This window comes from Chiloscyllium plagiosum, unplaced genomic scaffold, assembly GCF_037043375.1.
Source record: "Chiloscyllium plagiosum isolate Xiang-an unplaced genomic scaffold, Cpla_swu_hap1 HiC_scaffold_12, whole genome shotgun sequence".
Classification (NCBI taxonomy): domain Eukaryota; kingdom Metazoa; phylum Chordata; class Chondrichthyes; order Orectolobiformes; family Hemiscylliidae; genus Chiloscyllium; species Chiloscyllium plagiosum.
The window spans coordinates 84469328-84497088 of NW_028270150.1; the positions used below are offsets into that span (position 1 = coordinate 84469328).

Here is a 27761-nt window from a genome sequence, read left to right on the forward strand (position 1 = left end):
ATTTACCTGGGTGGCAACTTTCAGAGATCTGTGTACATGGACACCAAGATCCCTCTGCTCATCCACACTACCAAGTATCCGACCATTAGCCCAGTACCCCATCTTTTTGTTATTCTTCCCAAAGTGAATCACCTCACACTTAGCTACATTGAATTCCATTTGCCACCTTTCTGCCCAGCTCTGCAGCTTCTCTATATCCTTTTTTTTTATATATAGTTGGAGTTGTGGGTGCACTGTCCAGAGAAAGCAAAGATGCACCAACTTGACCAGCCAAATACCAACTACCAATTTCCACCATCTGTGTTAATGAATATCAATCATAGTTTTTCTCCAACTCATCTGACCAAGGGACTTCATCGAGTTGACACTACCCAAGGACCACATGGTCTATTAAATATTTTCAGTTCAACTGACTCCTCCTTTAGGACTGAAAGTTAACAAGCCACCCCACACATGGGCTCTATCATTTCTATTGACCAGTATTATTGACAAGATTGACATGATGAATGATCCCTGTGACATGATGAATGATCCCTGTGACATGATGAATGATCCCTGTGACATGATGAATAGCAAACATTTTAGGTACTAAAATAAAACAAAAAACTGCAGATGCTGGAAACTGGAAAAAAAACACAGAAATTGCTGGAGAAACTCAGTGTCTGTGAAGAGCAACACATACTTAATGGTTCAAATTCACATGGACTGGAAATGTTAACTCTGCTTTCTCTCCACAGATACTGCCAGGCCTGCTGAGTCTCTCCAGCAATTTCTGTTTTTGTTTCATTTAGTTTAAGTACTTAATGTGATGGGATGAGTGTCTGGTAGTGTCAATACCCCATATTGAACTCTAGAAAACAAAAGAGGGCTGCTGAGGAAAATGTACATTTTTTTTAAAATAAAAGATGATTGACAGTTAACTGTCAAGCCGCAGTTAAATTTTTAAAAACCAGGCATGTTGACTCTGATTGGTCAAGTGTGTGTACATGTCCTTTCTGATGTGGAGGTGTCAGTGTCGGATTGGGATGGATAAGGTCAGAACTCAAGCGACACCATGTTATAGTCCAACAGGTTTATTTAAAATCACAAGCTTTCAGAGCGCTGCTCCTTCGTCAGGTGAAGTCAACTTCATCCGCAGTTCCACTTCACCTGAGGAAGGTACAGCGCTCTGAAAGCTTGTGATTTCAAATAAACCTGTTGGGCTATAACCTGGTGTATTGTGACTTGTGGACTATGTTCCTTCTGCAAAGAGCAGACTCCCATGTACTAATACCTGTAGCTCCCCGTATGTGCAAGAGGTTGGAAGAATACAGAAAACCAGGTGGTATCAGGAGGTGGAAAAGTCAACATTTCGAGTGTAACCCTTCTTCAGGAAACATTGACTTCACCACCCCCTGATGCTGCCTGGCTTGCCGGTGTTCTTCCAGCCTCCTGCTGGTCTACCTTGGATTTCAGTTTCTGCTGTTCTTTGGTCTCTAACCCAGTATGTACAAGCCCAAGTGACAATTCTAAATTGGGTGTCAGCATGATTGTTCACCCTCTCAGCATTATCTAGCAAGTGTTGTCCGATTGCAGAGTAACAGTGCATGCTGGATGTTGTGTTGAGAGTTTTGCAAGGGTGGACTGGTTGGGTTCAGCTTGAGTCTTGCATGTTGTGAATAGTTGGAGGGATGTGCTGTTTGATATGCTCTTTGAGATACATAGCAAAAGTGAGGACGGCAGATGCTAGAGATCAGAGTCGAGAGTGCGGTGCTGGAAAAGCACAGCAGGGTCAGGCAGCATCCGAGGAGCAGGAGAATCGACATTTCAGGCGAAAGTCCTCTTTGAGATATGTGGCATACTTCTCTGGCATCACACCAACACTGAAATTCAAATACCGCATTCCTCGTTTGTATTGGTCACTGTTATAAGTTTTTTACACGTGCCTTTTTCAAGTTGTGCACTAACAGACAAATATAGTAGAAGACAGAGGGTGGTGGTGGAGGGTTGTTTTTCAGACTGGAGGCCTGTGACCAGTGGAGTGCCACAGGGATTGGTGCTGGGTTCTCTACTTTTTGTCATTTACATAAATGCTTTGGATGCGAGCATAAGAGGTACAGTTAGTAAGTTTGCAGATGACATCAAAATTGGAGGTATAGTGGACAGTGAAGAGGGTTACCTCAGATTACAACAGGATCTGGACCAGATGGGCCAATGGGCTGAGAAGTGGCAGATGGAGTTTAATTCAGATAAATGCGAGGTGCTGCATTTTGGGAAAGCAAATCTTAGCAGGACTTATACACTTAATGGTAAGGTCCCAGGGAGTGTTGCTGAACAAAGAGACCTTGGAGTGCAGGTTCATAGCTGCTTGAAAGTGGAGTCGCAGATAGATAGGATAGTGAAGAAGGCATTTGGTATGCTTTCCTTTACTGGTCAGAGTATGGAGTACAGGAGTTGGGAGCTCATGTTGCGGCTGTACAGGACATTGGTTAGGCCACATTTGGAATACTGCATGCAATTCTGGTCTCCTTCCTATTGGAAAGATGTTGTAAATCTTGAAAGAGTTCAGAAAATATTTACAAGGATGTTGCCAGGGTTGGAGGATTTGAGCTATAGGGAGAGGCTGAACAGGCTGGGGCTGTTTTCCCTGGAGCATTGGAGGCTGAGGACTGACCTTTTCGAGGTTTACAAAATTATGAGGGGCATGGATAGGATAAATAGACAAAGTCTTTTCCCTGGGGTCGGGGAGTCCAGAACTAGAGGGCATAGGTTTAGGGTGAGAGGGGAAAGCTATAAAAGAGACCTAAGGGGCAACTTTTTCACACAGATACGTGTATGGAATGAGCTGCCAGAGGAAGTGGTGGAGGCTGGTATAATTGCAACATTTAAGAGGCATTTGGATGGATATATGAATAGGAAGGGTTTGGAGAGATATGGGCCGGGTGCTGGCAGGTGGGACTAGATTGGGTTGGGATATCAGGTCGGCATGGACGGGTTGGACCGAAGGGTCTGTTTCCATGCTGTACATCTCTGACTCTAGAATGCATAGAAGTGGTGTAACCAGTGAGAGACCTGCTGAGAAAGCTATCGAACTATTCACCTGCTCCTTCCCTATAAGTTTGAAGATGTTTTCCCTTTTCAAATACTTATTCAATTCCCTTTTGAACATTGCTATTGGCTCTCCTTCCTTTCAAGCAGTATTTTTCACATTATCACAACTCACTGCATGAATAGATTTCTCATCCTCCCTTCTTCCCCCCCCCCACCCCACCCCCCCCCTCCCACCACTGCCCAGTTAGAAAGAGGGTGCACGATGGAATATCGGAAGCAGATTGAAGCAGCCCAATGCCCTTCGTCTGAGCTCCTCTCTTTCCCTTGAAAGGTCGTACGCCTTCGGAAACTGGCCCAGCAGATCGCGAACTGCAAACAGTGCATCGAACGATCAGGCTCCCTCATCACTCAAGCAGAGCAGACACTGAAAGAGAATGATCACGCTCGCTTCCTGCAGACAGCTAAAAATATCTCCGAAAGGTAAGGGAGCGCACCACCACTCACTTGTTGTTTTCTGCCTTCATGATGACCCTGTTGACTAAATGTACATCCCACCACTGCAAAGGCAGTCTCATCCTGTTCCATTCACCACAAGTGAAACCGTACACCTTTTTGAGCCTTCTTCCTGTCTGCTTATTTCATTATATGATCATTTTCATCCAGAATGTGAGCTGTCGAATGTATTTCAGTCTATCACCGCTCTCTCTTGTCCCCACGGTAACAGCAGTGTTAAGGTGTTGCATGTGTTTCCATCTCCAGGAGTCTGGACGAGTAATTGAGAAAATGTGAGTTGATATCCCAGGGTGGCTCATTCGCGATTCTGAGTTTCCCACGACAGTTTATTCTGGAAAACGAAAGGTTTAATCACTGAAAGCTGCCGGATTGTTTGCACAACCAGCGTTGGTTTGCTAAGGAAGGGAATCAGAAGTTGCTCCCTGACTTCACTGACCTGGTTAATGGTTTCTTGCTGTTTAGTGTGGCCTCGCCAATCACTCAGTTGTACCAACCTGCTCAGTGCTGCAAGAAGAAAGCAGGGGACTGCAGTCTCAGGAGAGACACGGATGTCAAAGGATTTCTAGTGTGTGTGTTTGGGGTTTTTTGGCCCCTTGCACACCAGAAGAACTCCTATGTCCTCCTTTGAAAAGTGCTGCATCCAGAGTGTGAGCTGTCGAATGTCGAATTGTGCATCTACCTGGTTGGTAGGCAGGGGTTTTGCTTGAACCTCATATCAAGAAGGATGGATGCTAAGACAGTGCAATACTTTCATGGAATACCACTGGAGCGCCATCTATGATTATCCGCTCGGTAGTCTCCAAGTGCAACGTTTAGAAAGCTAACAACAACCTTCACTTACTTAGTAGCTTTAATATGATATAATGTCCCAAAGCACTTTGTAGGAAGGTGTTATTCAAGCTGTGAGGGAAACTGAGCAGGGGAATATTTGAGTAATTGTGTTGAGGTGACAGAGTTTCAGCAGCAGATCAGCTGAGAAGGGAGATGTTGTGGAGATGGCAGATGGGTGGTCAGAAGACCCGTGCAGTGATAATTAGGAAATCAATGTTGGGAATGGTCTGGAAACACCTCAGGCAGCTGAGAGAGAGAGAGTGGGGATTGGAGCAAACTGCTCAGGAACAGAGTTGGGAACAGCAACTGAAGGCAATAGCTTCAGTCTTTGCGGTATTTAATTGGAGCGACTTGCTGCCTACTCAGTTGGACTGGCAACTTTGGCAGTCAGACTGGTGAGGGCTTGAAAGAGGAGGTGGTGACAGAGAGCTGGATGTCTTCAAGTGCCTGTGTGAAACCTGGCACTGAGAGTTTAGGTAACATCACCAAGGGGAAGCAAGTGGATGAGAAATTGGCCAGTGGTACGAGAGGGGGAAGAGAAGCTATCATGAACTGTGGCAGTATGGTGGCTCAGTGCTTAGCATTGCAGCCTCACATCGCCAGGGACCTGGGTTCGATTCCAGCCTCAGGCCACTGACTGTGTGGAGTTTACACACTCTCCCCATGTCTGCATGGGTTTCCTCCCATAGTCCAAAAATGTGCAGGTTAGGTGGATTGACCATTCTAAATTGCCCTGTAGTGTACAGAATTGTATAGACTAGGTGGATGATGGGAAATACAGAATAGGGTGGGTCTCGGTGGGATGCTCTTCAGAGGGGCAGTGTGGGCTGACTGCATGGATATAAATGGAACCAGGCGAGTGTAGTTCCATTCGCTGGAAAATGGCTTTAGAGACCCAATTGTTTAAACATTTCTAAATCCTGTTGCAGGCCTTTCTTCCTATTATAAAACCAAAAGAGCATTTTTTTTCCCAGTAATTTGATTCCTGGAGCTCTAACTGTTGTTCATTATGAGGTGATCAGGGGATTAAGAAATGCAACTGATCCAGTTGGCAGAATGAGCTCGCATTAATGCACAATAAAGTCACTGAATGCTCAGATGAGCTCACACAGTCTGCTGCCAATGCTCCTCGTTTTATGGTTTTCTTCTCAAATGAGTGGCAAGACAGATTGCACTCAAACGGAGTTGCACAACAGCAGTGAAACATATTCTATAATTTACTGGCCAGCCTTACAAGTCTTTGCTCAGCTTGTACCACTCTCTGTCCTCTGAACTAGAAGCTCATGGGTGTATGTCTGACTCCACAGGCTTTAACATATCGTCTAGGCTGACACTCCAGTCCTAATACAGAGGGAGCAGTGGCCAACATGCTGATATCGATTCCTCCAACTGATAGAGCGAAAGCAGATGATCACTTAATATCATTGCTGTTCCTTAGGCCTGCTGTGTACAAATTGGCTGCTGCGTTTCCAACAGCAGAGTAAAGTGCAACGTGTGCTGTAAATTCCTGCTGCTTGTATGCAAGCCCTTCCAGAATTCACTTCACTCAATCTGCCGTTTTAAAGCAAAGTAGCAGTTAAAGAAACTTGCTTGCTGGAATAAAATGCACACTGCACACTCTGTCGCAAAAGTCACCAATTTCACTGGGCAAGGCTGGACCTTACTGTACTTAAGAGTCATAGAGTTGTACAGCACAGAAACCGACCCTTCGGTCCAACTGCTAACCAGATATCCTAAATTAATCTAGTCCCATTTGCCCACGTCCAGCCCATATCCCTCTGAATCCTTCCTATTCATGTATCCATCCCGATGCCTTTTGAATGCTATGATTTGGAGATGCCAGGGTTGGAGTGCGATGTACAAAGTTGAAAATCACACAACACCAGGCTATAGTCCAACAGGTTTATTTGGAAGCACTAGCTTTCTGAGCGCTGCTCCTTCATCAAGTGGTTGTGGCTGATGAAGGAGCAGTGCTCCGAAAGCTAGTGCTTCCAAATAAACCTGTTGGACTGTAACCTGGTGTTGTGTGATTTTTAATTTTTAAATGCAGTGATTGTACCTGCCTCCACCACTTTGCTCCCCAGAAGGTACATGTTCTCCCTCTTCCTCTGTTTTACAGTACCATTGTTCTAATCTTTTCCTTTCCAAAGTCGCAAAACAATGCAATGGATTATAAAACAGTAACCACTGCTCCAAGAAGTCAAGAAATCACTCCAACACTGAAAAAAGACCTCAAAAAAAGGAGCAGCTCTTCGATCCACTATTTTCTCTGGTCCTCCATCTTGGAAATCTCATTGATTGTAAAGTGCTTTCAAATGTCCTTGAGTTGTGAAAGAGTTGCTGTTAATTTAAGATCTAAAGGAAAAGGGATTACCAAGCTAACTGATGTGCTAAACTGTAATTCATACTTCAGTCTGCTACTCCCCACATTAAATGAGAGATTATTACAATGTAGCCACATTCCGTGCATAAGGAACTCTGCTGGGGGGAAGAAAGCAGGGAGTCAATGGCCTGTTCATGGAATACAGCTTCAATAACATGAGCACAGCTAGTGACTAGAATGGGAAATGACTAGGCACAAGTCTTTCAGAAGCTCAAGGAAAACAAATAACTCGAAATGCAGGGCTGCTAAAAGGATCATTTTAATGGTGTCTCCTTAGTTGCTATAGTAACATAAATATCAGTTCTTCCTGCTGCTAAAGATCCACTCAATATTCTTTTAAAAACTGAGCGACTACAAAGCATCACAATTACCTTTTTAATAGCTTGTCGTGCTGAGTAGCTCTCCAATGCAGTGAGGTTGGATTAAGGTTAATAGAGGTGTAATCATTAACTCAGTCACTCAGTGCCTTGTTAATTCTGCTTCATCTCAGCAGTAGGGCTCAACACACACACACTCACACACATGTATATACATATATATATACACACTCACATATATATACACACACATATATATACACACACACTATATATATACATATATATACACGCACATATATATACATATATACACACACACACACACACACACACACTGATCTGGATTGATCCTGAAACAGTATGTATTTGAGGCTGTTAGCTCTTATTGTTTAGGACACGGTGGAGGCAGAAATGGTAACTCTGTCTTTAAGTGCATAAATATTTTTATTTTAAAAAAGAAACCTGGTCTGGCAACTGTACCATTCAAGATCAGAGGCAGTTACAGAGAGTGGTGAACTCAGCCTGGCCAACCTCCCATCTATAGAATCCATCTACCAGGCCCGCTGTCAAGGAAAGGCTGCCAGCATTCTCAAAGATCCATCCCACCCTGGCAATGCTTTTCTACAACATTACTATCGGGGAGAAGGTACAGAAGCCTGAACACACGCACCAGCTGGTTTCGAAACAGTTTCTACCCTCCTGTTATTAGGATAGTGAATGGACTCACAAACTCTTAGCATTCACCTGTACCTGTGTTTTTGTGTTGCTGCTGTTTACCTATTATTTACTATCTATGCTACTTAACTCTGTGATCTGTCTGTATTGCTTACAAGACAAAGCTTTTCACTGTGCCTCGGTACATGTGACAATAAATTCAATTCAATTCAAATACTTTATTCATAAAAATATCTTTATACATCGTCACGAAAGCAGTTTCGGTTCTGTACAGTAGTGTTTGAAGAAACCAACAAACATTGGAGTTTGACTGTATCCAGCAAAAAAACCCAAGTCATTTCTTCCTTGTACAAGACTATATTTACATAGATTCGAGGCACGGAGAGGATTTGATAACTGGTCTGTGCTGTGCTGTGCAAACTGTGACCTGGGACTGGGACAAACATCGACTACACCTGGACAACCATCAAACCAGATGGAATCCTTTTTTTAAGACCCTTGGATCTTCCGGGTGTAACCTCAGAGCAGGCGTCTTTTCTGAATGCCCCCCCTAAAATCCTGTCAAAAATGCTGGTGTTAAGTCTGGAGAGAGTATTGTCTTTTATTGTAAAGGAAAGATGTTGTGAAACTTGAACAACTACACCTGGACAATCATCAAACCAGTGAAAAACGCGCTTTGGGGTCTGCCCAAAACTTGTTCTTCTAGAATAAAGAGTTGACTGCAGACCGGCACATTCCAAAGTCCAGGCTTATGTGCTGAGGGACGCACTAAAGCTTGAGGCAGCCTCTACCAAGGCACAGTGGGGAACAACCACTTTCTGAGGTTTTTCTGCTAAAGGTAAATGAGGGAGCTCCGTTCAGTTATCAGACCCTGCTGGTGCATTAAATGTATGTAAATATAGTGTTTGAGTGGATTAATATTGGGATATGAGTCAGTCTTGTCAGTGAGCAGTGTCCCCACCATAGTCTCCCTTGCAATGCTAGCTGTGGTTTGATGGTAACACTTTAGCCTCAGGGTTCAAAAGTTGTAGATCTTGAGTGTCTACACAGCTGACAATCCACTGTTGTACTGAGAGAGAACTGTACTACTGGGGCACAGTTTAATCTCACTGCTTCTCAGGAATGTAAAAGACCCCATCTCGCAATTGGATGAAGAGCAAGGATACATATTCCACACCAATAATTGTCCCTAAATCCTCTCTCGTCATTTTCACACTATTGTTTTCAATACCTTGGTTTCCAAGAAGGTTAAAACCCAGAAGGGTCTGAAAGGGTTTGAGTGCAATAAGGACCACCCACTGTCATGAGGGCTCAGTGAGAGTGAAGTCTGACCTTGTAGAAGATAGACTGAGAGCTTGGTCCTCCCAGCAGTCTTTGACATAATGTAGAGGCAATTATCAACCTGTGCATAGTTGCAGAGGTGCAATAGGCACCTTGTCTCCTCCACAAGACTCTTGTATTTAGACCAGAAATTGCCAACCTCATAGACACTGGACCATGTAAGCCCCCTAGTGAACCCAAACACTTAAGAGTATGCTCAATTCAGTTGTTCGCTATTGAACTGAGTCACACACTTCAAAAGGTACTTAATTAATGTCTGCATCCTAAATTCATGAAGGCTGTTCTCCAAATGCAAGTTAATCCCTTTCCACAAAGTTTTTGTCTTAAAGGGTGGTTTCCTCAGTAAAGTCCTATGTATACCCTTCTTTGCAGTATGAATGGGTGGTTTGGAATGCCAAGTTAGACACTGTCGTCTGACACATGAGAGAAGAAGTATTGCTTCAAGAAATGCTACAAATCCCTTCGTTACAACCCATCTAGAGAACTCCATTCAGTTCGAGACATTGTACCTCAGAACAATTGGTCTTGGAGGGGTAAAGCATGGGTTCAGCAGGACTTAGAGTTAAATTAGGAGGCAGAATATTGAGTACAGGAGTTGGGAGGTCATGTTATGGCTGTACAGGACATTGGTTAGGCCACTGGTGGAATATTGTGTGCAATTCTGGTCTCCTTCCTATCAGAAAGATGTTGTGAAACTTGAAAGGCTTCAGAAAAGATTTACAAGGATGTTGCCAGGGTTGGAGGATTTGAGCTAAAGGAAGAGGCTGAACAGGCTGGGGCTGTTTTCCCTGGAGTGTCAGAGGCTGAGTGGTGACCTTATAGAGGTTTACAAAATTATGAGGGGCATGGATAGGATAAATAGGCAAAGTCTTTTCCCCGTAGTTGGGGAGTCCATAATAGAGGGCATAGGTTTAGGGTGAGAGGGGTAAGATATAAAAGAGATCTACGGGGCAACCTTTTCAAGCAGAGGGTGGTATGTGTATGGAATGAGCTGCCAGAGAAAGTGGTGGAGGCTGATACAATTGCAACATTTATGAGGCATTTGGATGGGTATATGAATAGGAAGGGTTTGGAGGGATATGGGCCAGGTGCTGGCAGGTGGGACCAGATTAGGTTGGGATATCTGGACGGCATGGTCAGGTTGGACCGAATGGTCTGTTTCCATGCTGTACATTTCTATGACTCCATGAACCTGACTGTATTCCCTTTAATAGCAAAGGTGAGAATGTGATGTAATCAAAGTGTTGACAGTAACGAGGTGTTTTATTGGATAGATACAGCAAAACCATCTTCTGTAGTGGAAGAATCCACAATGGGAGGCCACTGTCTTAAAATTGGGGAGAGGCCTTTCAGAAGGAAGCAGTTTTTAAGGCAGTGTGGGCTATTAACACAGAACCCCTTGCTCAAAAGCTGAAATCTTTCAAGTTGAAGCCAATCGATGTTTGATAGATAATATTTTTGTGCAAGGTTGGAGAATGGGACTGAGATATGGATAACCGTGAGCTAAATGAATGGCAGCATGGGTTAAATACTGGGCAGCTTCCAATGTTCTGCAGTCTGATGCAGGGGCAACTTGATCTGGGTGGTGTCTGACTTCATACTGTCGCAAGCTCACCAGAGAAAAACAAAGGCTTCCTGTTTAAACAGTGCTGGAAATGTCATGGTTAAAATGTAGGTTGCATGGTTCACACTTGGTGGGTAGCTCTGCATTCGGCATTTTCAGGTTCCGCGCAACGGTCACGTGCGGAGTCTCCGACCAGGGTAGTGCTTAGGGCTAGAGGGTGGGAGGGAGCAGGAAATAATTGGAGTAAGCTTGAGGTGAAGGCGGAGGTAAGAGTGGCGAGGGGAAAAGAGTGAGAGGTAGAGGGTAAGAAGAAAATAGGGGAGAGGTGACAGTAGGGAAACCATGGATGGCAATCTGGAGACATGACGGTAAAGAAGATGGCAAAAATCAGGGTCTGTATGCAATTAAGCTCCGACCCAGAGGAACCCTAAACAACAATTTAACATTAAAAATGCCTCTTCATGTGCACTTCCACAGATAATGTGTGCCCCTGAAATGCAATTCCATGCTGTTCTACACAAACTGGGAAGATTCCGTTACTGTCAGCAGGACCTCGTTTAAAATGTTGCATCCGGGGAGTTGGCAGTCGGTTCCATTCCCTCCCCCTCCTGAGAACCCATGAGTAAAATTCAATGCTGCGTTGTATGGGCAATGAGCTGAAACTCTGTCCATTACTGATGGCCCTTGTATACCTGTTACACAACAGACTGGGCAGTCTATACACTGTTCAGTCAGTGGCAGGAAGCCAGCACCAGGGCATGCTATGATTTTAATGGCGGGCAGTAACAGGCCTCTCTTAACTTTTCCTCGCCAATTGATGTTCATAAAGAAGAAAATGTGTGCAGTGAGAGCGTGCTTTCGGGATAGTCACGCGTCTCTGAGGATTAGAACTCTGGCAGAGCTGAGGCTGAGGGACAGGGATTGTTTCCCCACCAGTTATTAAATGAGATGCGCGTGCAGGGGCCTGAAGTCATAATGCGGAGCAAAGTAAGACAAATGACTCGTCAAGTCTTAATTTATTCCGGGTTGCTCGGGTGTCACGGCCCCTTTTTTTTGCAGCTCATCAATATCTACTTCTATGGTCATTAGCTGCACAATGTCAGTCAGTTTGACAGAAATGATGATCCAGGGCTGGCTCAAAACTTAAGTCAAGCAATATAATCCTGGAGAGGGAATTTAGTTTGGATTTGTTTGGACTTGGCACGAAGTTTTACAAAGTAATGCAATTCTACCCTCCAGAAAGTAGCTGGAAAATTAAGAATATTTGTGTTGAAGAGTGAAACGTTTCAGCCACAAACACTCAAGTGCACTAATAGAATGGATTAAAAGCAGGATAAAGCTTCTTCCAAAGCAAAAAAATTGCTGCAGCGTTAAAAATCAAAGTGGTTTGTTGGCTGTTAATTGTGAACTTTACTGGATAAATACAATTTCTTTCACAGTCCTGCTTTAGCCCCTATCTCAGAAGAACAATCCCACTTGCATCAGTCTGAGAGCCAGTCAAGCTGTCTGGTCCATGTTGGAATTCCACCGTGATATTCCGAATTCCCAATGCCCGAGGAAGAAGAGCTTGCATTTAAATGGCTCCTTAGGTGACCTCTAGCCCTCCCTTGGCGTCTTGTGGTCAATTAAGAGTAGTAATGGGAGCTCAGCACATGAAATCAAATTTACCAAACCTCTTGCTGTTTTTTTTTCTCTCTGCGCAGAGTCTCCATGGCAACTGCATCTTCTCAAGTGCTCATCCCAGAAATCAACCTGAATGATACATTTGACACATTTGCATTAGACTTCTCGCGGGAGAAGAAGATGCTGGAGAGCCTTGATTACCTCACAGGTGGGAGATTTGGAGATGAGTGTTACGTACATTTTTGGCACCTCGCTATGAATTTAGGAAGGCGCTGTCGACAACGTTTCACCTCGTAACCGATGGCCGAAATGGTGCCTTTTTTTTTTAATCCATGGGGCAAGGTGCTAACTCTGTGGGAAATGGGCTAATTATGGATTCTCCACCTCCATTTGCACTAGCTGAGGTATTCGCTCCAACAGCTCCCCAACCCCCATTTTACAATCCATCAATCCTGGATTATCTGCAGGCTAGCTTACACACGCCACACAGCTAATATTACAGCCAATGGTCATTCCCATTCATTGCTGCTTATTACATATTGATCAATCACCCAGGGGAACCTTAACAAGAGGACTAAGCCATTTGGCTCCTTAAGCCTGTTCAGACAATTAGTCGTGACTAATTTGCGCCACCTCTCCATTTACCCGCCCGTGATCCATATCCCTACTTCAACGAAAAATCTATCCGTCACGAGCTGAAGCACCCCCAGGTGTGCACAGTGGATTCAAGGGCATGTGTGGCCTTCAGCTGAAGGGAGGGTTAGAGAGTGTGTGTCATACAACCAAGACACAAGATTGTAATTCAATCTCACTCATTGCTTTTACATTATACCTTGACACTGTTTACAGGTCAGTAGCAAAATCCACTGAAATCTGGCAAGTAGAGAGCGGTTTCTGTGCATAATGAGGTACAATAGCATCACCTCCACAGAGTGTGTAATTACAGTGTGACAGGTCTGCGTGAGCAGGTTTGATTCTAAATGGTGAGATTGAAACATGTAATTGGAGCAATGTTAACACAAAAAGATAACAGTAGAAAAACTTCACAGGTAAGACCTATTTTTAAAATCTATCCATTCTTGGGACATTGGCATTGCTGGCGAGGCTGCCCATCCCCAGTTGTCTCTAACCACCTTTTGAAAACTCGGCGAAAGTGAGGACTGCAGATGCTGGAGATTAGAGTCAAGATTAGAGTGGTGCTGGAAAAGCACAGCAGGTCAGGCAGCATCCCAGGAGCAGGAAAATCGATGTTTTGAGCAGGAGTCCTTCATCAGGAATGAGGCTGGAAGCCTCGGGGATGGAGAGATAAATGGGAGGGGGTTGGAGCTGGGGAGAAGGTAGTTGAGAGTGCAGTAGGTGGATGGAGGAAGGGGTGGAGCAGATGGGAAGGAAGATTGACAGGTGGGACAGGTCATGAGGACGGTGCTGAGCAGGAAGTTTGGAACTAGGATAAGGTGGGGGGAGGGGACATGAGGAAACTGGTGAAGTCCACATTGATGCCATGGGGTTGAAGGGTTCTGAGGCGTCTTCCTCCAGGCGTTAGGTGGAGGAGGCCCAGGACCTGCATGTCATCGGCAGAGTGGGAGGAGGAGTTGAAATGTTCGGTCACAGGTCGGTGGGGTTGATTGGTGCGGGTGTCCCGGCGATGTTCCCTAACTGTTAGGGGGCATGCTGGCAGTGAGCAGGTGGGTGGCTTTGGTGGGGGTACTTCCATCCGCCATGACTAGGGCCTCCAAGCCCACCATTTCTTCCTCTCCCGACGTCCCCAACAGTACCCTACCACTGACACAATCATTCGTTTGGCTGAACTGGTGCTCACCCTCAACAGTTTCTCTTTCGAATCCTCCCACTTCCTCCAGATGAAAGGGGTAGCCATGGGCACCCGTATGGGCCCCAGCTATGCCTGTCTCTTTGTTGGCTACGTAGAACAGTCCATCTTCCGTAATTACACTGGCACCACTCCCCACCCCTTCCTCTGCTACATTGGTGACTGCATTGGCGCCACCTCGTGCTCCCGTGAGGAAGTTGAGCAGTTCACCAACTTCACCAACACAACTTCACCACCCCAACCTTAAATTCACCTGAACCATCTCTGACACCTCCCTCCCCTTCCTGGACCTCTCCATCGCCAGCAACTTCGACCGACTCAACACCGACAATTTTTACAATCCCACCGACTGCCACAGCTACCTGGATTACACCTCCTCCCACCGTACCTCCTGCAAAAATGCCATCCTGTATTCCCAATTCCTCCGCCTCCGCTGTATCTGCTCCCAGGATGACCAGTTCCACCACAGAACACGCCAGATGGCCTCCATCTTTAAAAACCGTAATTTCCCCTCCCACATGGTCGAAGCTGCCCTCCAACATGTCTCATCCACGTCCCGCACCTCCACCCTCAAACTCTACCCCTCCAACCGCAACAAAGACAGAACCCCCAACCCTGGTGCTCACCTTCCACCCCACCAACCTCCGCATAAACAGTATCATCCACCAACATTTCTGCCACCTACAAACATATCCCACCACCAGGGATGTATATTCCCTCAGCACCGCTATTCGCTTTCCGCAAAGACCGTTCCCTCCATGTCTATGTGGTCAGGTCCACGCCCCCCAACAACCCACCCTCCCGTCCTGGTACCTTCCCCTGCCACCACAGGAATTGTAAAACCTGCGTCGACACCCCCTCCCTCACCTCCATCCAAGGCCCCAAAGGAGCCTTCCACATCCATCAACGTTTTACCTGCACTTCCACAAATGTAATTTATTGTATCCGTTGCTCCCAATGTGGTCTCCTTTACATTGGGGAGGCAGGACGCCTTCTTGTAGAGCGCTTCAGGGAACATCTCTGGACACCCGCACCAATCAACCCCACCGCCCCATAGCCAAATTTCATCTCCCCCTCCCACTCTGCTGAGGACATGCAGGTCCTGGGCCTCCTCCATCACCACTCCCTCACTGCCCGACGTCTGGAGGAAAAACACCTCATCTTCTGCCTCAGGACTCTTCAACCCCAGGGCATCAATGTGGACTTCACCTAAGTGTTACAGTAGGGAGTTCCAGGGATTTGACCCAGCATCAATGAGGAGCTGGGCCCTCATGTCTGACCCATCTCCTGCACTTCAGCCCTCATCCTCCCCCTTCCCTCCCACAGCAGCAATAGGAACCTCCATGTCCTTCCCTGCCATTCCACCAGCATCCACATCCAGAGGAACGTTAGCTGGCATTCCGCCATTTCCAGCAGGATGTCACCACTAGACACACATTCCCCTCCCGTCCTGTTCCTGTCCACCTTCCAAAAGGACCATTCCCTCTGGGACACCCTGGTCCCCTCCTCCATTCCCAACACTCACTCAAAGCCTCACGGCGCCTTCCCCTGCAACCGTCGAAGGTGTAACACTTGCCTGATTACTTCCTCCCTCCTCAGTATCCAAGGGCCCAGGCTTACTTTCCAGTGAATTCACGCTTCACACAATCTAGCCAACTGCTTTCACTGCTCACAATGTGATCTCCTCTACACTGGGGAAATGAAGCATTGACTGAGTGGCCATTTCACACAACACCTACACTCTTGTCTGTAAAAATGAGCTCAATCTTCCAGTTTCCTGTCACTTCAGTATCCCCACCGTGTTCCCACACCAACATTTCAGCCTCAGGCCTGCTGCAGTGCTCTAGTGAAGCTCAGTGCAAGATGGAGGAAGAGCACCTTATCTTCCAACTAGGTACCTTACAGCCTTCAGGATTCAGCGACGGGTTCAATAACTTTACAGCATGAACGCCTTCCTCCATGTCTTTTGCCCACCTTTCCTGGCTTATTGTCCTGTCTCCCTCTCTCTCTCTCTCTTTCTCTCTCTCTCTTTCTCTCTCTCTCTCTCTTTCTCTCTCTCTTTCTCTCTCTCTCTCTCTCTCTTTCTCTCTCTCTCTCTCTTTCTCTCTCTCTTTCTCTCTCTCCTCTCTTTCTCTTCTGTCTTCCCCTCTCTCTGTATTCCTCTTTCCCCTCTCTCTTCCCCACCCTCTCTCTTCCCCACCCTCTCTCTTCCCCCCATCTCTTTCACCCCCCTCCTCCCCCTTCACCCCTCTTTCTCTTTCCCCCCTCTCTTTCCCAATTTCTTGTCCCCCTCTTTCTCTCTTTCTCCCTCTCTTTCTCTCTTCCTCCCCCTCCCTCCCTCCCTCTCTCTTTCTCTTTCTCTATTCCCCTCTCTTTCTCAGTCTTCCTCTCCATCTCATTCTCTTCCTCCCACCTTCGCCCCCCCCCTCCCCCCCCCCAACCCCCCCCCCCATATCTCTTCCTCTCTTTCTTTGTCATCCCTTCTTTGGTTTGATCTCCATCTGTACGCCCATTCCTGCCAGACCTGCTGAGTTTCTCCAGCAATTTCTGTTTTTGTTTGTTTCAGATCTCCATTGCGCTTAATTATAATTGAGTTTATGCACAGCCTTAAAGAGGTTTACACTTTTATAGCCATAGAGAAGAGTGTTGGGGGTTGGTGGAGGGGGGGTGGTGGTGGGAGGGGGGGTTGGGGCTGTGTGGAGGAGTGTGGGGCTATGGTGGAGAGAGGCAGTAACTGGTCAGGAGATGGTTGAGTGCTTACCCCAGGTTTGCGTGTCTGCCTTTCCAGCACCGAACCCACCTGCCATCCGCGAGGAACTGTGCACTGCCTCACACGATACGATCACAGTTCACTGGACCTCGGACGATGAATTCAGTGTGGTCTCATACGAGCTTCAGTACACCATCTTCACCGGCCTAGCCAACGTTGTCAGTGAGTTCACAGTCGCTGTTAATGCCGTCCTTTCAGGGTATGTCCGGGAGCTTTCTGGTTTTAAAGATGAATCTGTTTGGGTGCTGATGGCAGAATAATCATCGCAGTGTTCAGGAAACGGTGCTTTCTCTACAGAATTTGCCCAATCACAGATGCAACTGAAAACTACCCAATCATCTAGTTTTAAAACTTGCCCCGGTAACTTTTTTGCATTCAGATTGACTCAATCCCATGAGAGTTCGTTAGCACGCGTTCCTAGAAGTGTAGCAGCTCAAACTTTTCCATAAACTTTTGATGTTATTCACAACTTTGACTTTTATTTCTGTAACCCTCCCAATATTTCCCTCAATCCTCTTGCCTTAATCACTGAGTTTAAATTAAGCATACCTTCAACCGCCGGTTTAATTATATAGCACAAAATCCAGTGAGGCTGGCGAAAAGGAATTGAATAAGAATTTGTCTTTTCTGACTGAGTCAAGCGCATTTTGAACATCTGTAGTTTGTCTGAAATCCCACGGTTCGGAACAGCAATATCATTACAGCGATGCCCTACATAGCCGAATAGCCTGCTGACGTTCGCAGTCAACGCTGGCACAAATCATGGTGATTGGGTGAGCATTGTATGGCTTCTGGTGCCAACCAGCCATACCCCAGCCAGGAACTCAGAACAAGAAAACTGGAGAGGCTGAAACTCTGTGAATAAGAAAGGACCGCAGTGGGCTAGTCACTAGATCAGTAGTTCCATTGGTCTTGGTTGAGGGATAAATATGTTGCAAGACACCTGACAAACTGCTCTTGGAATAGTCCCATAGCATTATTTCCTGCCATCTTACAGGGCCTGAGTTTACTTTGTCATCTGAAAGGCAGAAATGCAGCAACGCTCAAGTGTTAGGAGTGGGACGTGGACGGATTACTTTCTAAGTCAGAGGTGATAGTGCTATCCCTGAATCGATGTTAACACTTAAAACGCCGCAGTCTAAAACTGTATACTCTCAATCATGAGTGGAACTGGGCTTTCGATGGGCAATTGTAGATTTTCAGGACTCTCATTCCTAAGTAGGTTCTTTATTGTTTAGCAATTTTGACATTCCCGTCATTCATTCAGCAGCTGTCGTTGCATGCTGGAGCGGGTAGTCCAGTTGGTTCTCATGTGGGTGTTGAAGCCCCTCCCCTGCCCCCCAGCCCACCCCCGAGTGATGCTACTCTTTCGGTTCCGTTGCAGGTTTGTGTAGCTCGGCCGACAGCTGGATGATTGTCCCGAACATCAAGCAGAACCACTACACGGTGCACGGGCTGCAGAGCGGGACCAAGTACATCTTCGTCGTCAAGGCTATAAACCAGGCCGGCAGCCACAACAGTGAACCGTCCAGGCTCAAGACCAACAGTGAGTTGTATAAGTCACTCTGCCTGGCTTCAGAAAGGCCACTCAACGGCCTGTTGTCAACGACACTGCATTACAAATTCCATTTGTGACCATTGCTTTTGCTTGCATCTTTTCCCTTCATCTGTGGCAACTCGACCACAACACTCCCCACCCGCCAAAGCGTTTGAAGGAATGGTATTAAATAAAATTAGACACTGGGTCACATAAGGAGATATTAGGGTCGGTGACTGTCAGCTTAGTCACAGTCATAGTTTTTAAGGAACATCTTAAAGACGGAAAGAAGTCAACCAAGTTTAGGGAAGGATTCTGGAGCTTCGGGCCTAATGGTACCTAACGGCAAACAATTAAAAATGGGGATGCTCCAGAAGCCAGAATTAGAAGAGACCAGATGTCTTGGATAGGTCGTGGAGCTACATGAAGTGCAAGTTAGGGAGGGACAAGGCCTTGAAGGTTTAAAGTTGAAATCTTGTTTAACTAGGAGTCGGGTGAATAAGCACAGGGTGATGGTGAAAGTAAGCTGTATTAGGGTACAGGCAGCAGTGGTTTAGATAATGTCAAGCTTACACAGGCTAGGATGTGGGCAATCAGCTAGGCATGCCTTAGAATAGTCAAATCTAGAGAGTTCACAAATGGAAGAAAGATAGGCTGAGGCAGGAGTAGAGATGGGTGACAACACAAAGCTGAAAATCACTGCTCCCAGTGACTGTCATGTGTGATGGGAGCTCATCTCAGGGTTGAGTGTTTGGCACCAAACAGTTGCCAGGGAAAAGGATGGAGTCCCTCCATTCAATTGGTTCCATGTTGCTCCCAAATGGATGGTTAGTTTCCAGAATCTTAGCCATTCAAGGTCTTCAGATTAGTCATTGTTACATCATTGTGATAATGGCAGTTCAGTCTATTTGTCCGTCCAAAACTGGAAGCACTTTAGTTCCTGTTTATGAAAGATCAATCAGTGAGAATTAGGCATCTGAAAAGCACTTAAAGAAGAATGCTATGATTTAGATTTAGATTGAGACCAGCTTGATGTGAACAGGATGTGGGATTGATGGTGTGGGTCAAGAACCAAAGCCTTCGTTCGCGATGCCCAGAGAGATTTTATAGCCCCCACACCTCATCAGCAACTGTCACACTCCAGCTCAAACCGGCCTGATTGTGGACATGCACCATGGAGCCCACAGCACCTCCTCCTGGTCAACAAAGAAACCTTAAACAAACATTCCGTTTAAATAGACCTGACCCTCTCTGGCCCGAGATCTAGCTCTTAGCATGATTGGTCAGGTCGAAGGCCACCGCTGCTGCTCAACACAGACTTCAGATTATCATCAGCCACCCATTGGGATAGTTAACGGATAACCATCTAACTTTGCCCAAGCCTCCCGCCCTCTTCCTTCAGTGAGCTTGAGGTGACAAATTGAATATTGGAAACATGTTGAGTGTCGGAGGTTGAGGGGTGACCTTATAGAGGTTTGTAAAATCATGAGGGGCACAGATAGGGTAAATAGTCAAGGTCTTTTCCCTGGGTGGGGAATTCCAGAACGGGAGAGAATAGATTTAGGGTGAGAGAGGAAAGATTTAAAATGGACCCAAGGGGCAACTTTTTCACACAGAGGGTGGTGCATGTATGGAATGAGCTGCCAGAGGAAGTGGTGGAGGCTGGTACAGTTATAACATTTAAAAGGCATCTGGATGGGTGTATGAATAGGAAGGGTTTGGAGGGATATGGGTCCGGTGCTGGCAGGTGGGACTAGATTAGTTTGGGATATCTGGTTGGCATGGACAAGTTGGACCGAAGGGTCTGTTTCCGTACAGTACATCTCTATGACTTGGTTGAAGTTATCAGGGGCAAAATTAAACCTTTCAGCTCCTCCAGCCTTCTCTGTTATTCTATCGGATCATGGTGAATGTACCTTAACGTAGACCCTTATCAGTTCACCAGACAAAATCTATCTGCCTTAAAAGTTTAAATTACCACTATCCATAAAGTTGCAGACTTCGACTACCCTTTGTGTGAGAAAGAAATATACTTTGTGATTTCACCTCAAAATGGGCTGGCTCTAACTTATTGTGGTCCCTTGGTCTGGATTTCATTGAAATAGCTTGGAAGCAGGGTTCACAAGTGATGTGTGGCATATGGAGGAACATTAAGGGTGTCATTTCCTGGCTTCCCAATTGATATGTATGGTCACACAGGCACGAGACGCAAGCAAAACAGATGTCCTGATGAACTTGCCGATATCTGCCCTTTGACCTCTTTGTCCCGTTTGATCAGAGGGCAGTCAACTACTGTAGATGGGAATAAGGATGGAGCTAAGGGAATTAAAATGGAGACCAGTATTGACAGACGGAGGTCAATGGGCAGATGTCATTATTTAAAGGAGAGATCAATAAAATTCATGAGAAAGATGTTCCAGTAAAATAAAGCAAAGTAAGAATGAAATGCCAAGGGTAAATAAAGAGATGAGGATTAAAACTGAAAGTGAAGAAAAGATTTTTGTTAAGAGATGAACAGTAAATGAGAGAAATACAAAAAGCAAAGTGTTAGGTATTAGAAGGAAGTTAAACAGATAGCAAGGCAGAGTGAAAATGTGAAATGAAGGTACCAACGAAATGGTATTCTATTGACACGTAAGTAACATTTAGAAGCAAAGGGACAAGGGTCACTAAAATAACAGCTCAGAGGCTGACCCTAAAATGAGAGAGTGTGAATACATTGGGCAAGACTTTAACTTAAAACCCAGTTGTTGCAGAGGGTTAAAGTTGAGTCAGTAATAGGGACAACTGGGGGAAACGGCAGCAGTGGAAGATGGCAAAGAAGAAAGAATATAACGTCAGTTAAGGTAATGTGAAAGGAAATACCAGTAAACTTATCAAACTTAATTCAAAACGGGATGGATTACACCCACAAATGTTAACAGCGACTATGGAGAAGGCAGTAACAGAACTAGATCACAAAGAGAAATTTTGAACTGACAAATGAACAGAGCCAGGGGATCAGTGAACAGCAGATGTAATTCATCATAGGAGATCGATGCAGCCCAGAGAAGCATCCCCTAGTTAGCAAAAAGAAAATTACAGGAACGTTTGTTAAAAGGTGAGATAGCAATATGATACGAGAAATGAGAAAATAATGAAAATAGTCAAGATGGATTTCCAGAAGAAGGTTTTTTTCTTAAATCAATTTTAATTGATTTCTTTGAAGAAGTAACCAATTGTAAACTAGGACACAGTGGTACACGTGGACTTTCAGAAGATCTTCGTTATGAAACTCGTGACAAGGATGAGTGTGTGTGGAGTCAGGGGCGATGGGTTAAAAGGTGGCTACAGAAATGGAAATCTAAAGGAAGCTTCTCAGAAGAGCAGGAAGTGTGAAATTGGATCCCATTGTGATCTATGCCAGGATCTATGTTGTTCCACCAAACTGTACCAATGACTTGAGCTCAGGAAAGTGCTGAAATTTGCTGGTGACATCAAATTGAAAGTAAGGGTGTTAAGGATCAGCATGGCTTCAGATGATGGAGTGACAGCTGCCAATCTGACCCCCAGGCGTCAGACAGGGCTGGCTGTGGGGGCAGGCACCAGGGGTTGCCTATCAGAATGGAGGGCTGTGGGGTTACTGTTGGACAGGATCTGGTCTGCTGCCTGTTGTGGGACCATGGGAGAAAGGTCAAGGTAGCTCGTGGTGTCAGGGGTAGGAGGAGACTGCAGGAGAAGGAGTGAAGAGAAGGCAGCTGCACACACTGGGGGTGGGGAGGGGTTTGCAAAAATTGGTGATAAGAGGAGGCAGCATTTGTTGGTGGGCAGGGTGGACTTAAGAGGTTGGATCTAGGAGAGACACCAAGGCCCATAAATTCTGTCTTTAGCTCCTTGATTCGGGTAAAAAGGATAAGGGGGTAGCCACCCCTTGAACAGTAAAGACTTTTAAAAAATGCAGGAAAGTCGGGCTAGTTTAGTTTAGGGAAACATGGTCAACATGGACAGGTTGGACTGAAGGGTCTGTTTCCATGCTGTACGACTCTGTATATGGGATAGAGGAGAAGAGAGCGATCTGCCAATATAGTCTTGTTAATCATTAAATGGAGTTAGTGAGTTTTGAGAAGATTAGTAGCTCAGGTTGAGGTTCTGGATGTAGGTTTGCTCGCTGAGCTGGGAGGTTCACTTCCAGACGTTTTGTCACCCTACTCGGTAACATCTTCAGTGAGCCTCCGGGCGAAGCACTGCCGATAATTCCTGCTTTCTATTTATATGTTTGGATTTCTTTGGGTTGGTGATGTCATGTCCTGTGATGCTGTCATTTCCTGTTCTTTTTCTCAGAGGGTGATAGATGAGGTCTAACTTGATGTGTTTGTTGATAGAGTTCCAGTTGGAATGCCATGCTTCTGGGAATTCTCATGCATGTCTCTGTTTGGCTTGTCCTAGGATGGATGTATTGTCCCAGTCGAAGTGGTGTCCTTCCTCATCCGTATGTGAGGATACGAGTGAGAGAGGTTCATGTCTTTTTGTGGCTAGTTGATGTTCATGTATCCTGGTGACCAGTTTTCTGCCTGTTTGTCCTTGCAAGGTATTTTGTAAATGACGTTAGTTTTGCTTGTTGTCTGTATAGGGTCTTAAAGTTCATTAGCTGCTGTTTTAGTGTGTTGGTCAGTTTGTGGGCTATCATGATGCCAAGGGGTATGAGTAGTCTGGCAATCATTTCCGAGATGTCTTTGATGTAGGGGAGAGTAGCTAGGGTTTCCGGACATGTTTTGTCTGCTTGTTTGGGTTTGTTGCTGAGAAATCGGCGGACTGTGTTAATTGAGTATCTGTTCTTTTTGAATACATTGTATGGGTGATTTTCCTCTCCTCTGCGTAGTTCCTCTGTGCTGCAGTGAATGGTCGCTCGGAATAATGTTCTGATGCAGCTTCGTTTGTGGATGTTGGGGTGATTGCTTCTGTAGTTCAGTATTTGGTCCGTATGTGTTGTTTTCCTATAGATGCTGGTTTGAAGTTCCCCATTGGCTGTTTGCTCTACTGCGACATCTAGGAATGGCAGTTTGTTGTTGTTTTCCTCCTCTTTAGTGAATTTTATGCCAGTAAGGGTCTTATTGATGGTCTTGAAGGTTTCCTCTAATTTGTTTCGTATAGTGATGACAAAGGTGTCATCCACGTAGCGGGCCCAAAGTTTGGGTTGGATGGTTGGCAGAGCTGTTTGTTCGAGTCTCTGCATTACTGCCTCTGCTAAGAACCCTGATATCGGAGATCCCATGGGTGTTCAGTTGGTTTGTCTGTAGGTTTTGTTGTTGAAGGTGAAGTGTGTGGTAAGGCATAGGTCCACTAGCTTGACGATATTGTCCTTGCTGATAAAGTTGATGGTGTTTGGTGTATGTATCTTTGGGTCTTCTAATAGTGTAGTCAGTGTTTTCTTGGCCAGGTTAATGTCGATTGATGCAAACAGAGCTGTTACATCAAAGGAAACCATTATTTCATACAATTGGAGTCATACAATTTAATAAGGGCAGAAAGCATTGGGTTAGATGAAGAGACTCCAAAAGCAGAGATGTACTGTTCCAGTCACATCAGGGGTTGTTTAGAGCACATATGGAGTATTATGAAGACAGTTCTGCTGCGAGATAATGTTTATACAGCTGTTACTGGAGGATGTAGATTCAGGAAAAGCGAAGCCTAAGACTAGATCTGATAGCCACTGCCATAGATATGAGGGGCTTCAATAAAGTGCTGAAACTCTTTCCATTTAGAGGTGAGTCCAAAATACTGGAACATCAATATGATGCCATGGACTTATTGAATGAAGTACTTAAGGAGAATCTCAGGAAGGAACATATTCTGATAAGGCAAAACTCTTATAATTGGCAACCTTCCATGCCCATCGCACATCCTAAAGTACATCACATCAATGAAGTACTTCTGAAATATATTCACTGCTGTAGTGCAGGAAAACAGGCAGCTAGTTTGCAAACAACAATACCCAACACAGAGTGATTGTCAGAGATCATTAGAGTGCAGGAAGCTTATCAATATAGATGAACGGAGCAAATTTAAGATTTACTAGCCAGATTTTGAATGTAATACAGGATGTATACCTGTTGTGAGTGGGGTTTGAAAATTCAGGTCCTTGAAATCCTTATGGGGACGGTTGAGTTTTCCAGATTAGTTTATAATTTTACTAAGGCTGGCAATAGGGCCCAATGCCACTTCCTAGCACCAAAGGTCCAGAAGAGCTTCATGGTAGGACAGAGGAATGTTCTTGGTCATGAGGTTACAGATGGAGGTTGAATGCAACTTGGCAGATTCTGGTGACCCACATCTCCTCACAGGATGCCCAGTTTTAGGTTGGTTGATCTGTTTGAAATCTATCCATTTAGCACTCTGCCCTGTAGCATGCTGGAAACGATCCTCAAGCAAAGAGAGAATTTCTTCCCTGTAATGGCTTTGCAAAGGGTTCTCCCACTGATGCTGTCAGGGACAGACATGTTTGCAAGAGGTACAATGATGAGGATGAAGTCAAGCAGATGTTTCTGTCTTGGTTCTCTAGCCACCTACCATGCACCTGGTCCAGCAGCTATGTGTTTGGTCAGCTCACTCAGTCATACTGGCACCAGCCACTTTGAAGTCGCCCGTCCACAGTATGTTCTGTCCCTTACTGCCCCCATTGCTGCCTCTCTCAATTGGTATTCAACATGGAATGCTACTGAGCCATCATTGGAAGGAAGTGGCAGAGTCGTTGCTGAGGGAGGTTACCAGCAGAATGGTTCCTTGCCCGTATTTGACCTGAAGCCATGAGACTTCATGCGGTCCAGCATTGATGTTAAGGACTCCCTCCTGGCTGTGCCACCACCTCTGCTGGCTCTTCACTGAAGGTGAGGCAGGACATACCTGGAGTTGGTGGTGCCTGGAACGTATGAGCTCTCGTCACTCCACCCCCCCCCCCCCCCACGTCACTCCACCCACCCCACGTCACTCCACCCCCCCACGTCACTCCACCCCCCCCACGTCACTCCACCCCCCCCACGTCACTCCACCCCCCCCACGTCACTCCACCCCCCCCACGTCACTCCACCCCCCCCACGTCACTCCACCCCCCCCACGTCACTCCACCTCCCCACGTCACTCCACCACCCACACCACTCCACCTCCGGACATCAGTCCACCCCCCCCACGTCACTCCACCTCCCCACGTCACTCCACCCCCCCCACGTCACTCCACCTCCCCACGTCACTCCACCTCCCCACGTCACTCCACCTCCCCACGTCACTCCACCTCCCCACGTCACTCCACCTCCCCACGTCACTCCACCTCCCCACGTCACCCCACCTCCCCACGTCACTCCACCTCCCCACATCACTACACCCCCACATCACTCCAACCCCCACATCACTCCAACCCCCACATCACTCCTACCCCCACACCAGTGCACTCCCACCACGTCACCCCACTCCCCACGTCACCCCACTCCCCACGTCACCCCACTCCCCACGTCACCCCACTCCCCACGTCACCCCACTCCCCCCCCAGTCACTCCACTCCCCCCCCAGTCACTCCACTCCCCCCCCCAGTCACTCCACTCCCCCCCCCAGTCACTCCACTCCCCCCCCAGTCACTCCACTCCCCCCCCAGTCACTCCACTCCCCCCCCCAGTCACTCCACTCCCCCCCCCCAGTCACTCCACTCCCCCCCCCAGTCACTCCACTCCCCCCCCCAGTCACTCCACTCCCCCCCCAGTCACTCCACTCCCCCCCCACGTCACTCCACCTCCCCCACGTCACTCCACTCCCCCCCAGTCACTCCACTCCCCCCCAGTCACTCCACTCCCCCCCCACGTCACTCCACTCCCCCCCACGTCACTCCACTCCCCCCCACGTCACACCACCCCCCCACGTCACGCCACCCACTGCACATCACGCCACCCCCCCACATCATTCCACTCCCCCGCCTCCACATCATTCCACTCCCAACACATCACGAAACCCCCACATCACGCCACCCCGCCACATCACGCCAACCCCCCCACATCACGCCACCCCCACATCACTCCACCCCCACATCACGGCACTCCCCCCATATCGCTCCACCCCCACGTCATTCCACCCCCCCACGTCACTCCACCTCCTCACATCACTCCATTCCCCCCACATCACTCCACCCCCCAAATCCCAACACCCGCCCACATCACCACACCCCCCACATCACCACACCCCCCACATCACCACACCCCCCACATCACCACACCCCCCACATCACCACGCCCAGTCACATCAACACACACCCCCACATCACTCCACCCCCCACATCACTCCACGCCCCTCACATCACTCCACGCCCCTCACATCACTCCACGCCCCTCACATCACTCCACGCCCCTCACATCACTCCACGCCCCCCACATCACTCCACGCCCCCCACATCACTCCACGCCCCCCACATCACTCCCCCCCCCCACATCACTACACGCCCCCCACATCACTACACGCCCCCCACATCACTACACGCCCCCCATATCACTGCACTTTCCCCACATCACTGCACTTTCCCCACATCACTGCACTTTCCCCACATCACTGCACATTCCCCATATCGCTCCACCCCCCACGTCACTCCACCCCCCCACGTCACTCCACCTCCTCACATCACTCCATTCCCCCACATCACTCCACCCCCCAAATCCCAACACCCGCCCACATCACCACACCCCCCACATCACCACACCCCCCACATCACCACACCCCCCACATCACCACAACCCCCACATCACCACACCCGGCCACATCACCACACCCGGCCACATCACCACACCCCCCACATCACCACACCCCCCACATCACCACGCCCCATCACATCACCACACCCCCCACATCACCACGCCCCATCACATCAACACACACCCCCACATCAACACACACCCCCACGTCACTCCACCCCCCATGTCACTCCACCCCCCACATCACTCCACCCCCCACGTCACTCCACCCCCCCACGTCACTCCACCTCCTCACATCACTCCATTCCCCCCACATCACTCCACCCCCCAAATCCCAACACCCGCCCACATCACCACACCCCCCACATCACCACACCCCCCACATCACCACACCCCCCACATCACCACGCCCCATCACATCAACACACACCCCCACATCACTCCACCCCCTCACATCACTCCACCCCCTCACATCACTCCACCCCCCCACATCACTCCACGCCCCCCACATCACTCCACGCCCCCCACATCACTCCACGCCCCCCACATCACTCCACGCCCCCCACATCACTCCACGCCCCCCACATCACTCCACGCCCCCCACATCACTCCACGCCCCCCACATCACTCCACGCCCCCCACAT

The 27761-nt window shown here is 47.3% G+C and overlaps 1 protein-coding gene across 6 annotated transcripts in view; it reads left to right on the forward strand.

The window, feature by feature from the left end:
- mid1 (midline 1) overlaps nucleotides 1-27761 on the forward strand; it is a 375699-nt gene that overhangs the window by 325886 nt on the left and 22052 nt on the right. For all 6 annotated transcript variants that reach the window (XM_087992998.1, XM_087993001.1, XM_087993000.1 and 3 more), the window contains exons 5-8: nucleotides 3362-3510; nucleotides 12361-12488; nucleotides 16897-17040; nucleotides 18263-18424. In XM_087992998.1, coding sequence (XP_087849124.1) covers nucleotides 3362-3510; nucleotides 12361-12488; nucleotides 16897-17040; nucleotides 18263-18424 — 583 coding nt within the window. The remainder of the gene's footprint in view (nucleotides 1-3361; nucleotides 3511-12360; nucleotides 12489-16896; nucleotides 17041-18262; nucleotides 18425-27761) is intronic.